At 66.7% G+C, this 12,685-nt stretch overlaps 1 protein-coding gene across 1 annotated transcript; it reads right to left on the bottom strand.

Moving 5' to 3' along the window:
- Positions 1 to 1,501: 1,501 nt before the first annotated feature.
- Positions 1,502 to 12,550, bottom strand: NCKAP1L (NCK associated protein 1 like). The gene is made up of 31 exons (XM_063359262.1): positions 12,357 to 12,550; positions 11,982 to 12,092; positions 11,537 to 11,629; positions 11,378 to 11,434; positions 11,152 to 11,294; positions 10,949 to 11,039; positions 10,726 to 10,863; positions 10,595 to 10,643; positions 10,280 to 10,436; positions 9,628 to 9,684; positions 9,219 to 9,315; positions 8,845 to 8,954; positions 8,512 to 8,644; positions 8,319 to 8,400; positions 7,968 to 8,026; positions 6,873 to 7,018; positions 6,410 to 6,542; positions 6,171 to 6,290; positions 5,528 to 5,667; positions 5,239 to 5,370; positions 4,913 to 5,131; positions 4,648 to 4,778; positions 4,464 to 4,561; positions 4,114 to 4,207; positions 3,926 to 4,008; positions 3,692 to 3,772; positions 3,373 to 3,466; positions 3,095 to 3,211; positions 2,697 to 2,806; positions 2,510 to 2,599; positions 1,502 to 2,010 (listed from the first exon to the last, which is right to left on the bottom strand). Exons 1-31 carry the CDS (start codon positions 12,456 to 12,458, stop codon positions 1,885 to 1,887), a joined length of 3,393 nt encoding a protein of 1,130 aa, XP_063215332.1. The 5' UTR covers positions 12,459 to 12,550; the 3' UTR covers positions 1,502 to 1,884.
- Between the last annotated feature and the right edge of the window lie 135 nt (positions 12,551 to 12,685).

Genomic DNA, 12,685 nt, shown 5'->3' with positions numbered 1-12,685 from the left:
CGGTGACCCCGTCCCACAGGCTCACGGACACCCCCTGTCCCTGCCCCACACACCTTGTCCCCCCCACTGCACCCGTATCCCACCGGGAAACCTCGGGGTGCCAGGGCCGGAGCCAAGGGCCTGGGAGGCTCGGGAAACTTGGGGTGCCAGGGCTGGAGCCGAGGGCCTGGGGGGCTGCGGGCACACATGGGGGGGGATATTGGGGTGCCGCAGGCGGCGGGGGGCACGGCAGCACCCGCTCTGCCTCCCGCGGCACGTGCCGAGCCGCAGCCCCCGGGGAATATTAATAAGCCTTTATGTAACGCCGTAGGTGTGAGCAGCACCCACCGCCGCCGCACCGGCATCGGGGGGGGGGACCAGGTGGGGACCCCCCACCCCAGGGTGCCATCCCCGAGCCCCCCCCAACCTTGTCTCGCTGTCCCCGGCGGCTCAGCTGTGTCCCCGCCCGGAGGCTGTGTCACCTCCCGGCCTTTGCGGGTGAGCACCCATGGGTGCTGCCCGGGGCTGCAGCCGTTTAGCCCCCAAAAAGGGGGCTGTGATCCCCCCATGGGGGTCCCCCGCTTTGGTGCAGGGTGTGGGGGGCACCCATGGGACCCCCACCTGGATGCCGGGGTAGGCGAGGTGGGCTGTGACCCCCAGCACACGGCGTGGGAGCTCCCATACCCCCCGCTGGGGACATTTTGGGGTCCCCAAACTTTTAGGGGGGAAGGGGCTCAGAGGTGGGCTGGGAGCAGCGACTTGAACAAAGAAGGGGGGAGGACGGGACACACAGACCCCCGAAGTGGGGGGCGCGGGGGGGGCGGCGGGCGCGGGAGAGGCCGTGGGCTGAGATGCGCGCGAGACAAAGCGGCGCTGCCGGCGGGGAGCAGCTCGTTACCGCTTAATATCGTGATTGATGAGCGCGAAAATAGACTTTTGCAGCAATCTGGAATAATCAGCAGGTTCTGGGCGTTAATTCGGGGGAGTTCAGCCCCCCGGGAGCGCAGCCGGAGGGGGGCAGCGGGGGAGCCCAGCCCGCTCCGGAGGTTTTTTTTCCTCCAACCCCCCCCCCCCCCCAACCCCCGATGAATTAATAAAGCAATTAGTGCCGGACGAGGCGGACACACGCTCAGGCTCGGCCATGCCATCGCGGTTGGGTTTGGGGGCCGGCCAATGGCACGTTCGGCCTCCCCCAGCCCCGCTATTGCTGGGTTGTGCCGAAGGGGCTCCGGGGAGGGGGCTCAGGGCCGCGGCAGCCGTTGTGCCCCCCCCTTCCTCGGCACGGCCGGTGACTCATCCCGGAGCAGCCGGCCGTGAGCGGAATGGCAACGGCCGCCCTGCCGCCTCCTTCCCTCGCCCCATTAATTTTCCCCCAAGATGCTGCACGGGAGAAAAATAAACACCCTGAGACGAAGGAAAGGGCCGGGGGGGGGGGGGGGGGGCGTAGAGAAAAAACGTGACTTGAAATAGCCCCGGCCGGGCGGGAGAAGGGAAACTGAGGCACGGGGCTGGCCAGGATCGTTGCCAAGAGAAGCGGCGGCTTTAATTAAAGCTGGTAAATCTTGCCGGCAGCTCCAGTCCCTGCGTGTCCCAGCCCCCCAAGGACCCCAGCACCCCCCCACCAACAAGCCCCCACAGGGTTATTTCTGCTGGGGACACGGGGCCGGGCACCCAGCCTGGGGTGCTGGGGCAGAGCCGGCCCCGAATATTCCCTGGGTCCCCCCCAGCCACAAGTCGGATGCAGCCGTCGGGGGGGGGGGAAAGTGAAGGTGGCAACGGCTGGACGGGGACAGTTGGGGACACCGCGGTGGCATCCAGCAGTCAAGGGAGGACGCTGGGGTCCCGGGGCGGGGTGGTTGGAGGGGTTTGGGGTCGGGCCGGGGGGGGATGAGGCGGGGGCCGGGCTCAGTGCGAGGGGCCCCTGCTGAGCAGGTTTTCCCGGCACACCTCGCGGTAGGCGTTGCGGAGCAGGACGTAGGGGAAGCAGGTCTCCAGCATGTCCACCGTCAGGAAGGACGACTCCGCCACGATCTAAGAGAGGGGGTCACACGACGTCAGCAGCGCCCCCCCCGCCTCCGCCTCAGTTTCCCCACCGCCCCCGGAGAGGGGAGCGGGCCCCCAGCCCCTCCCCAGCAGCGCTGGGTGCTCCCTCCCCGGATGGCTCATGTGCCCCAACTCCAGATTGAAATATTTGCATTTAAATTGCTTTGCAGCAGGGCGAGCGCTCCCTGAATACCAATCCCCCCCCCCCCCGACTCCGCTCGGCCAGCCCAGCCTCTCCCCGGGGGTGTCGGAGCTGGATTCGGCCCCCCCAGACCCAAGGAGAGCTGGGCAAGGGCTGAGCACCCGGAGCCGGCTGCGCTCGTGGGGCTGGAGCAGCCCGGGAAGAGCTGGAGACCAGCAGAGACAAGGAGCTGGGATGTGGCCCCCGCCCAGGAGAACCCCACGGCCCGCCCCGGGGACACCCACAGCCCACCTGGGGCCACCCGCAGCCCACCCCGGGGAGCGCCGGGGCTCTGCCGTCACTCACCAGCTGCATGAGCAGGGAGATGGAGTCGCGGTTCCTGGCTCGCAGCTTGTCCGTCTCCTGGCCCAGCTGCAGGAGGCTGACGGAGGCCAGCTGAGGGACGGATCCTGATCAGTGCTGGGGACGGCGCCCACCCCGGGAGGGTGCCCACCCCCGGCCGGGCACAGCCATGGCCCCCAGCCGCTCTCACCAGCAGGAACTCCTTCAGGTGGGTCTCGATGTTCTTGTTGTGGACGGTGAAGAGGGCGGCCGACACGTGGATGATGGCCTTGGCCAGGCAGTGGATGTTGTTGTTGTAGCCTGCGGACAAAGGTAGGTTGGGGACAGCGGTAGATTGGGGACACAAGTAGGTTGGGGACAGCGGTCTCCACCGTGCCCACCTCCCTTGGCTGCAGTTATGGGGCACCAGCCCTGCCAGCCCTGGGTCCTGCTGTCCCTGCCATCCCTCAGCTGCGGCTACGGGGCACCGATGACCTCAGGGGTCCCAGCACACGCAAGGTGTGACACTGTGGGGGTCTGGGTCATGGGGACACTGCCAGGACTAGGGGACACAGGGATAAAGCTGCCAGGGACGTGGCCAAGCCTCACCGTCCATCTCGGTGTTGTAGAGAGACGCCGGGTCGGAGGCCAGCAGGGGCAGGGACACGGCCACGAAGACCAGGAGCAGGCAGGCCACCTTGTAGTCCTCCTCCGGGGACGAGCCATCTGCCAGGGAGGGAGGTGACACTACATGGGGTCTGAGAAGGCACCCTGGGGGTCCCAGGGAGGTGGCACCAGGTCGGGGAAGGTGAGCGGGGCTGGGGGTCCGTGGCAGGGTCACGGATCTCGGGGACAGTCCCTGTGACGCCAGCAGAACCCGCCGGTACCTGTCTTGCTGCCAGCGAGGACGTTCACCAGGGCGGGGTCAACCTCGCAGGGGATCCCCGCGGCCGAGGCCAGCTCGAAGATGCTCAGGGTGACCTGGGGGGACAGGGACACGCAGGCTCAGGTCTGGGGACACGGGGCGCAGATGGCCACGGAGGACCACGCGATGCCACGTGATGCCACAAGGTGCCATACAACGCCACACAGCGCCCCATAGCACCATGCGGTGCCACGCAATGCGGGGACGGGACAGCCCTGCCTGGGGACAGCTGCCCCAAGCACTGCAGGTGCCACCCTATCCCCGTCCCCTTCCGTGCCCACCTGGATGTCGGTGTCAGGGGTGACAACATCCGCCAGACACTCGATGGGGCCCATCAAGAAGGGGCAGTGGTGGGAGAAGACCTGCAGAGAGAAGCTCACGGGGCTGCTGCTGACCCCTGGCGCTGTGGTGGCTATGGGTGGGGGTCCTGCGGGGTGGGGGTCCTGCGGGGTGGGGGGGTCCCGTGGGGTGGGGGACCTCTGAGGTGGGGGTCCCATGGGGTGGGGGGCACTCACCTCCCGCAGGCCCTGCTGGGCCATGGCGCGGAAGCTCAGGATCTCCCCGATGATGGTCATGCGCTTCAGGACGTTTTCGGCCGCTGCGGGAGGAGTGGGGTCAGTGGGGACACACGTGGGGACACGTGTGGGGACACATCCCAGTCCCAGGCTTCCCCTCCGTGTCCCCAGTTCATCCCCAAACTCACAGGTCAGCCGGGGCAGCAGAGCTGCCATCTGCTCAGGCTTGCAGGAGCTGGAGCGCAGCTGCACCAGCGTGTCCATGTTCTCATTGACCAGCTTCTGCGGGGGACACGAGGCTGGTGGCATCGGGGACACGGCGAGCCCGCAGCCAGCCAGGAGCGACCCAGGCATCCCGGCCCCTCTGCCCATCTGGCCGGTAAGCCCAGGGGCCAGGCAGGGGACTGGGATGGTCCCTGGGGTGGCCCTGGGGTGGCCCTGTCACACATCACCTCCAGAACCTGGTGCCAGCACCCCAACCCTGGTCCCCAGCCCCCTGATCCCGGTCTCGGTCCCCCAACCCTGGTGACATCCCTACCTTCAGCTCGGTGACCTGGGAGCCCACGTGCCACATGAGGTTGTCGCTCAGGAACTTCATCCCATACGGCCCGATGAGCTCGGCCAGCGCCCGCATCTCTGCGGGGAGGGGGACAAGGACGGGGACATCAGCGGGGTTGGGGGGTGATGATCCCCCACCGCCGCAGCGTCCCCGCGTCCCTCACCCGAGACATCGGAGAACTCGGCGGCGCTGAAGGGGGGCTCACCCTCCCGGGGCACGGTGGTGAAGGCTTGCAGGGCGGGGGCCAGGACGATGGCCCCCGTGCTGGCCTGCCGCAGCAGGGCCTCCAGGTACCTGTGGACACCGAGCTGCTGCCACCACCCAGCAACAGGACCCACGGCACCGTGACCCACGGCATGAGGACCCACGGCACCGCAGGGCCACCTCCCAGGAGGGAAGGAGGGTGCCGGTCCCAGCAGGGCACCCACCAGTTGGTGTAGATGGTGGTGAGCGTCTGCTCGCCGGCGGCGTCGCGGGGCTGCGTCTGCTGCAGGAGGACGCTGCGGACGATGCGCCCCGTGTCCAAGCCCACGAACTGCCCCAGCGACTGGATGAAGGTCACGTAGGCGCTCAGCCCCACCAGCACCTCCGAGGGACGGGCCACCTCCTGCGTGGCCTGGCTGTAGCCCGCCATGGCCACGATGGCTCTGCAGAGACAGGAGGGGGCTGTCTGGAGAGCCGTGGCTGTGTCCCCTCCCTGGCAGCGCCCACAGCCCACCCTTGCCGTGTCCCGTGTCCCTGGCACGGTCCCTACTTGGTGAAGCGTGTCTCCAGGTGGCTACTGAGGTACTCGGCCGGTGTCACCGTGTGCTCGAAGACGGTGAAGTTGGGCACGTGGTTGAGGCTCAGGGACAGCTCGGCCAACACCAGGTGCAGCTTATCCATGCTGGGGTGCGGGGACAGAAGCCGTTAGCCACCCCGCGGCCCCGTGGGGACAACCCCACTGTCACACCATGTCCCCACGTCATGCCTTGCCCACACCCAATGTCCGGTGGCCACCGCTCCCCGCCAGCCCACCCTCGCCAGCCCCGGGTGGCTCTCACTTGGTGGTCAGGGTCCGATCCTTCCTCTGGCTCTCGGCCCCTGGCTTGTCCCGCTCGGGTTCCCCCTTCTTGGCCGGTTGCTTCAGGGTCTTCTTGTTGCGGGCTTTGCTGACGGTGGAGGCGCAGTGCTTGGGCAGCAGCTGCCGGACACGGGCAGCGCGTTACCACCAGCCACGGCACCCAGGACAGCCCAAATGGGGCCTCCAGGACCAGAGGCCACCGTCCCCAAGGTTGAACTGGAGGGACACCCTGCCAGGTCTTCCCACCCAAGCTGTCCCAAGGCTTTGGAGAACATGGAGGCCAAGGAGGCCACAGAGGTCCAAGGGGACAAAGAGGCCACAGAGATCACAGAGGTCAGGATACCCCAAAGGCCATGGAGCCCCTGAAAGCCACAGAGGCCATGGAGACCCCAAAGACTACGGAGACCCCAAAGACTACAGAGACCACAGAGACTCCCAAAGCCACAGAGATCCTTAAGGTCATGGAGACCTCAGAGGCTTTGGAGACCCCAAAGGCTACAGAGATCCTGAAGGTCATGGAGACCTCAGAGGCTCTGGAGACCCCAAAGGCTACAGAGATCCTTAAGGTGATGGAGACCTCAGGGTCATGGAGACCTCAGAGGCCCCAGAGGTGCCACCCTCACCTGCTCACTGAGGTTGTGCTGCTCGGCGCAGGCATCCATGACAAAGGCGCTGGCCTGACGGGCCATCTCCTCCAGGAACTTGTTGCACAGCCCCAGCGCAATGGCCTTCAGGTGGGGATACTGTGGGGGGAAAGCCATGACACCGTCATGCCATGTGGACCACGGCCACACCTGCAGTGTGCCACCAGCTGCCTCCAGGCTGCCATCGTCCCTGTGTCCCCCCAGGCAGCAGGACCCACCTCCTCCGGGCACATGGGGTGGACACAGCGGGAGAAGTGGCTGCAGAGCAGAGGGAAGGCGATGCTGTAGCGCAGCATTGAGGGCTCCTCCATCGTCGCCACAAACATCTTCTCCACAGGGCGAGGGTAGAAACTGCAGGGGTGGGGGCAGAGGGGCAGAAGAAGGGGGCAGGGAGAGCAGGAGAGGGGATTTGTCTTTCTGGAAACGCTGTTCCTGTGCCACACGTGTGTTGTCCCTGTCCCCACATCCATGTGTATGTCCGCCTAACCTTGCCCAACCTCTCCCATGGGTGACATGTCCCCCACAGCCACCTCCATCCCTTCCCACACCTCTCACCCAGCATACATGGGCACCTTTCCGTGTGCGCTGGGGTGCAGGATGTGGCCCAAAAATCCCCAAGCCAGGGTGACCCCCGTTCCGTGACTGTGGGGAAACTGAGGCAGAGCGGGCGGCTGCGCTCACCACAGGTCGGAGAGGTCGGAGGCCTCGGCCAGCAGCTCCTCCAGGGAGTCCAGCAGTTTGGTGTGGAAGACGATGAGGTTCATGACGCGACCCACGTCGGGGTTGGAGCCCAGCGGCAGCGAGGCCTTGGCCACACTGGTGTAGGCCTGGGGGGGCAGCGGGCTCAGGGGCAGGGCAGGGGAAGACGACAGGGACAAGGACAGGGATGGAGACAGCAATAGGGAAGGGGACGGGGACAGTAACAGGGAAAGGGATGGGGACAGCAATAGGGAAGGGGATGGAGACAGCAATAGGGAAGGGGATGGGGACAGCAATAGGGAAGGGGATGGGGACAGTAACAGGGAAAGGGATGGACACAGCAATAGGGAAGGGGATGGGGACAGTAACAGGGAAAGGGATGGGGACACTAACAGGGAAAGGGATGGGGACAGCAATAGGGAAGGGGATGGAGACAGCAATAGGGAAGGGGATGGAGACAGCAATAGGGAAGGGGATGGGGACAGCAATAGGGAAGGGGATGGGGACAGTAACAGGGAAAGGGATGGACACAGCAATAGGGAAGGGGATGGGGACAGTAACAGGGAAAGGGATGGGGACAGCAATAGGGAAGGGGATGGAGACAGCAATAGGGAAGGGGATGGAGACAGCAATAGGGAAGGGGATGGGGACAGTAACAGGGAAAGGGATGGACACAGCAATAGGGAAGGGGATGGGGACAGTAACAGGGAAAGGGATGGGGACACTAACAGGGAAAGGGATGGGGACAGCAATAGGGAAGGGGATGGAGACAGCAATAGGGAAGGGGATGGAGACAGCAATAGGGAAGGGGATGGGGACAGTAACAGGGAAAGGGATGGACACAGCAATAGGGAAGGGGATGGGGACAGTAACAGGGAAAGGGATGGGGACACTAACAGGGAAAGGGATGGGGACACTAACAGGGAAAGGGATGGGGACAGGGATGGGGAGAGAGGAAGGAGATTGGCACAGGGACAGGAACAAGGCTGAGGATCAGGATGGGGACAGGAAGAAAGATGGGGATTGGGATGGGGACAGGGACAAGGATGGGGACAGGGGCAAGGACAGGGACAGCACCTGCAGCCGGAACCAGTCCAGGCGGAGCGGTGCGAAATCAAACTGCTCCTTGTCATCGACTGCGGGGAAACAGAAACGTGGGGAGACGCAGCGGTGGGGAGGGGGCTGAGGGGACTCTCAGTCTGGGGGTGCTAATCTGGTCCTGGAGGTGCCGGTCTGGTGGGTGCCAGTCTGGCGTGGCAGTGCCCACCCCACCGGACCCCCAGGAGCTGCCATCTACCCGCTGCCCCCCCACCATGCCCACGCCTGGGTGCCCAGCACAGTCCAGGAGTGATGCAGGGCGCCTGGGGCAGGGGGGACATCAGTCCCTGGGCAGTGCCAGGGACGTGTCGGGGGGGACACGGTCCGTACCTTCCTTGACAGAGAGAGCCGAGAGGGAGCTGACAAAGGACGACAGGATGATGGACTCCTCCTCGGGGCACACGGAGAGGTTCTGCAGGGACGGGGATGGGGACGGGATGAGGGACAGCCAGGATAAGGCACAGGGGACAGGGAAAGGCCCAACGGGGGACACGGGTCAGCCCCTGCCAGTGCCCCGCCGTACCTGGATGACTTCGCTGAGCACCAGGGCGTCGAAGCGGGCCAGGTACTGGACGTGGTAGCGCTGCAGCACCCCGACCTGCCGCCGCACCAGGCTCCGCAGCTGCTCCATGTGAAAGAGCAGCTCCGCGACGTGGCTGCCACCGGAGCCACCGGTCAGAGCCAGGCCTGGCTGTGCCCCCCAAGTCCCCCCCAAGTGCCAGCTGCGCCCCTGGCACCCTGGCGTTTCCCCAGGGCAATCCCCACCATGAGACCAGCTTGCCTGTGGCTGGGGGTGGCCCCCACGGGCACGGATCCCCCCCGCACAGGGCCAGTGCCCGCGCACCGTTGTGCCAACCTGTCAGCGAAGTCCTCGGGCGTCTTGGTCTTGGTGACGTGCTCGGCGTGCCGCACCAGCCAGCTCACCTCATCCCGGCAGAAGGAGAGCGCCATGAAGACGAAGAGGGCCTGGGCAGAGCCGGGGTTAGAGGGGACCAGGCACGGGGTGCTGCCACCAAGCACTGCCACCAGGCTGGCATCGATGGCCCTGGGCTCGCACCGATGGCCCTGGGCACTGGCACCGCATAGCACCGGGCTGCCACAGGCCGTACCCCGCCACAGACCCCACCTGCACCCATTTCACACCCCCACGGACATGCAGAGCCCTTGCACCCACCCCCTGTGCCCCCAGCCCTGTCCCCCCGCCCCCACCCCCCTTGCCCCCGTGCTCACCTTGGGTCCCAGCAGCCCGGGCTGATCCTCCAGCAGCGCCTGCAGCTCCCGCACGGCCCCGCGCAGGTACGCGCGCCGGCCCCGGTGCAGGGATCCGCTGCAGGGGGGGGTCAGGGTGGGGGTCAGGGTCCGGGCCACCCAACCACCCCCCAGCCACCCCACTGACCCAGTGGGGACATTGCAGGCAGCACATGGGGGCTACAGCATGGGGCCAGTGCGGACCTGATCTGGGCACCCCAGACACCCCCCCAGGGCGCTGGCACCCCCAGGAGCCCCTGGGGCCCCCACAGCTCTCTGGGACTCATGGGACCCCCAGGACCCTCCAATCCTTTGGGATGCCCTGGGACCTCCCAGCTCTCCAGGACCCCTGGGACCCTCCCCAGCCCCCCCAGACCCACTGTCCCCCAACCTGTGAGCCACGGCTTGTTCCTTGCACTCCTTGAGATCAGCCACTCGCTTCCCGTACCTGCGAGAGAGCCACGGCAGGGCAGTGCCAGGCACGGCACCCGGTACGGCACCCAGAAGAGCCCATGGCACAGCCCCTGGCACCCTTTGAAGTCTCCTGGCACCCAGCGCAGCCCTTGGCACCCAGCAGAGCTGCTGGCAGAGACCCCCAACCCCTGCCACCCACCATGGCACCCCCCTGGCACCTGGCACAGCACCCAGGAGACCCCCAGGCACCCCTCAGAGCCTCTGGCACAGCCCCTGGCACCCAGCACAACCTCCTGGCACCTTTTGAAATCTCCTGGCACTCAGCGCAGCCCCTGGCACCCAGCAGAGCTGCTGGCAAAGCCCCCCAACCCCTGCCACCCACCATGGCACCCCCCTGGCACCTGGCACAGCACCCAGGAGACCCCCAGGCACCCCACAGAGCCTCTGGCACAGCCCCTGGCAGAGCCCCTGGCACCCAGCACAACCTCCTGGCACCCTTTGAAGTCTCCTGGCACCCAGCGCAGCCCCTGGCACCCAGCAGAGCTGCTGGCAGAGCCCCCCAGCCCCTGCCACCCCCGGTGGCAGCCTCCCAGCACCCTGCACAGCCCCGGCGCTGGCACGGCCGTTACCCCTTGAGGCTGCCAAGCAGCTCCTCGGTGACCTTGTGGACCTGGAGGGCCTCGTCGCGGAGGAGGGTGACGTAGAGCGAGCCCTGCAGCGCCAGCCGCCACAGCTCCAGGCACTGCGGGGACGAGCCCAGTGCCCCCGGGCACACCAGGAACCCCACTGCGGGCACAGCCGTCAGGTGGGCAGGGGCTGCCCATGCTGCTGGCCCCGCAGTGGGCAGGGGGACGGCCCGAAACTGGGAGCCAGGTTGCCCCTGAGGGGCTGGGAACCCCGTGCCCACGCGGGGCTGGGGACCTGTGGCCACCGCAAGGACTCACTGAGGATCCAGCGCTCCATCACCTCCAGGGACAGGTACTCACAGGCCATCTGGGGGGACAGGTATCACCATGTCACCGTCCTCAGCCCTCCCCCAGGCTCCCCCAGGTCCCCGCGGCACGGTGGCACTCACGGTGTCGGAGCTGGCAGGGCTGAGCATGGTGCCGGCGGCACTGAGCAGGCTGAGGAGCTGGTCGCTGCGCCACTGCTCGGCCCCCTGGTTCCTCCGGGCAAAGAGGAAATGGAGGGACAGGAGGGCGCTGGTGACAGCCTGGGGGACAGGGGGACATCAGGGGGGGCCGTGGGATGGCTCAGGGCAGGATGTGGCCCTGCTGGCTGGGGGAGCCCCATCCCACCTTGGTGTGAGGTCCAAATTCCTCCGTCAGCTTCTTGAGGGGGTGGTCGTACTCCAGCACCATCTGTCCCAGGCGGGCAAAGCTGGGGTCACTGTGGGGACAGTGGCACAGGGGTTGGGGACAGTCCTCGGGGCCAGCCCCAGTGGGGACGGTCTGTGGGGACAGCCCCGGTGGGGACACCCAGGTCCGTGGGTCGGACCCACCTGGTGCCGTGGCTCATCTCGTGGGCGCAGTGGTACATGCCGATGAGCAGCCGGCGGTCCTCGGTGCGGGCCAGCAGCAGGACGAGAGACACATAGGTGACAACCAGGTCCAGGTAGCTCTTGGTGAAGTCATAGTTGACGTGCTGGGGAGGGGACAGCCATGAGGGCATGGGCACAGCCACAGCACCCCCAAAGTACCCCCCGGCACCCCCGGTGCCCCACTCACGATGTCGAAGTAGCACTGGTTGGCATCGATGGTGTTCAGCAGCTCATAGACATGGTCCTGGCAGGGAGGGGACAAGGGGTCTTGTCACTGCTGTCCCCCCCAGGTCTGAAATGCCAGCGCTGCTCCCCCAAAACCCCTCTCTGATCGCACCCGGCTCACCCTGAACTCCAGGACGTCCAGGAAGGAGTGGTAGAAGGGTCCCAGTGCCCGGACGATGTCGCCCTTGTCCTTGTGCACTGGCCCCAGGTGTTGCTGCAAAGGGACAGAGGGGACACTCCTGGGTGGGGGTGACACAGGGGGGATACCTGGGGTGGAGTGACATGGGGCAGGGGGTGGCAGGATGACCAAGGGAGGGGGATGGAGGGGAAGCCAGGTGGGGGTGACACAAGGTGGGGTGACACAGGCCGGGGTGACACGTGGGGGACGGTGCGGACACTGGATGGTGGGACAACCCAGGGTGGGGATGGTGAGGACACCTGGGATGGGGTGGCACGGGGTAGGGGGCAGAGGGGACGGGGGCAGAGGGGACAGCCAGGGAGGGTGACGCGGGGTGGGGGGGACAGAAGGTTGGGGACAGAGGGGACACGTGCAGAGCATCCCTCACCGTGCTGCTCCGCACGTCAAGGTGAGGAAACTTCTTGTTGATGAACTTGACAGAGGGCTCCATGGCCTTGTCGCTGAGGAAGGGCGGCCGCGTCTTGGGGTCGGAGCAGGTCTGTGGGGACACCACCCCCACCCCCAGCATCAGAACCCCCCCAAAACCCCCCCCGACCTCAGACGCCCCCATCAGACCCCCCTGCCCCAGCAATCCCACCCCCCCCCGCCTCCTTTCTTCAAGACCCTTCTTCCAGGAAGAAGCCAGGCTCTTCCCCATTAGACAAGGGGGAGCGGGGAGGGGAACACCGTGTCCTGTACCCCAACCCTTCCACCCCCCCAGGGGACCCAGGCATCTGGGGGGCCCCCCCGCCCCCACACCCACCTTCTTGATGTTGTAGATGCGGACGAGGACGCCCCGTCCGCGGTCATTGAGGATCGTCAGCTTCTCGGCGAACTTGTTCTGGTAGACGGAGGGCAGCGACATGGCGGCAAAGTGCTGGGGTGGGAGTGGGGTGGGCGACACTCTGTGTCCCCCGCGTCCCCCGAGCGGCCCCGCGGCCCCGACACCCAACTTCCCCTTCCTGGGCTTCCTGGGCTGGGGCCCGAGCTGGGGCCACCGCCACGTGACGCCACTGCCACCACCCCACGACACCGCCGCCACCCCGTGACGCCGCCGGTGCCTGACGCCATGGCTGCGCAACGCCACGGACG

Source organism: Chroicocephalus ridibundus, chromosome 24 (assembly GCF_963924245.1).
Source record: "Chroicocephalus ridibundus chromosome 24, bChrRid1.1, whole genome shotgun sequence".
Lineage (NCBI taxonomy): Eukaryota > Metazoa > Chordata > Aves > Charadriiformes > Laridae > Chroicocephalus > Chroicocephalus ridibundus.
This window is presented reverse-complemented; position numbering and strand designations above follow the sequence as displayed.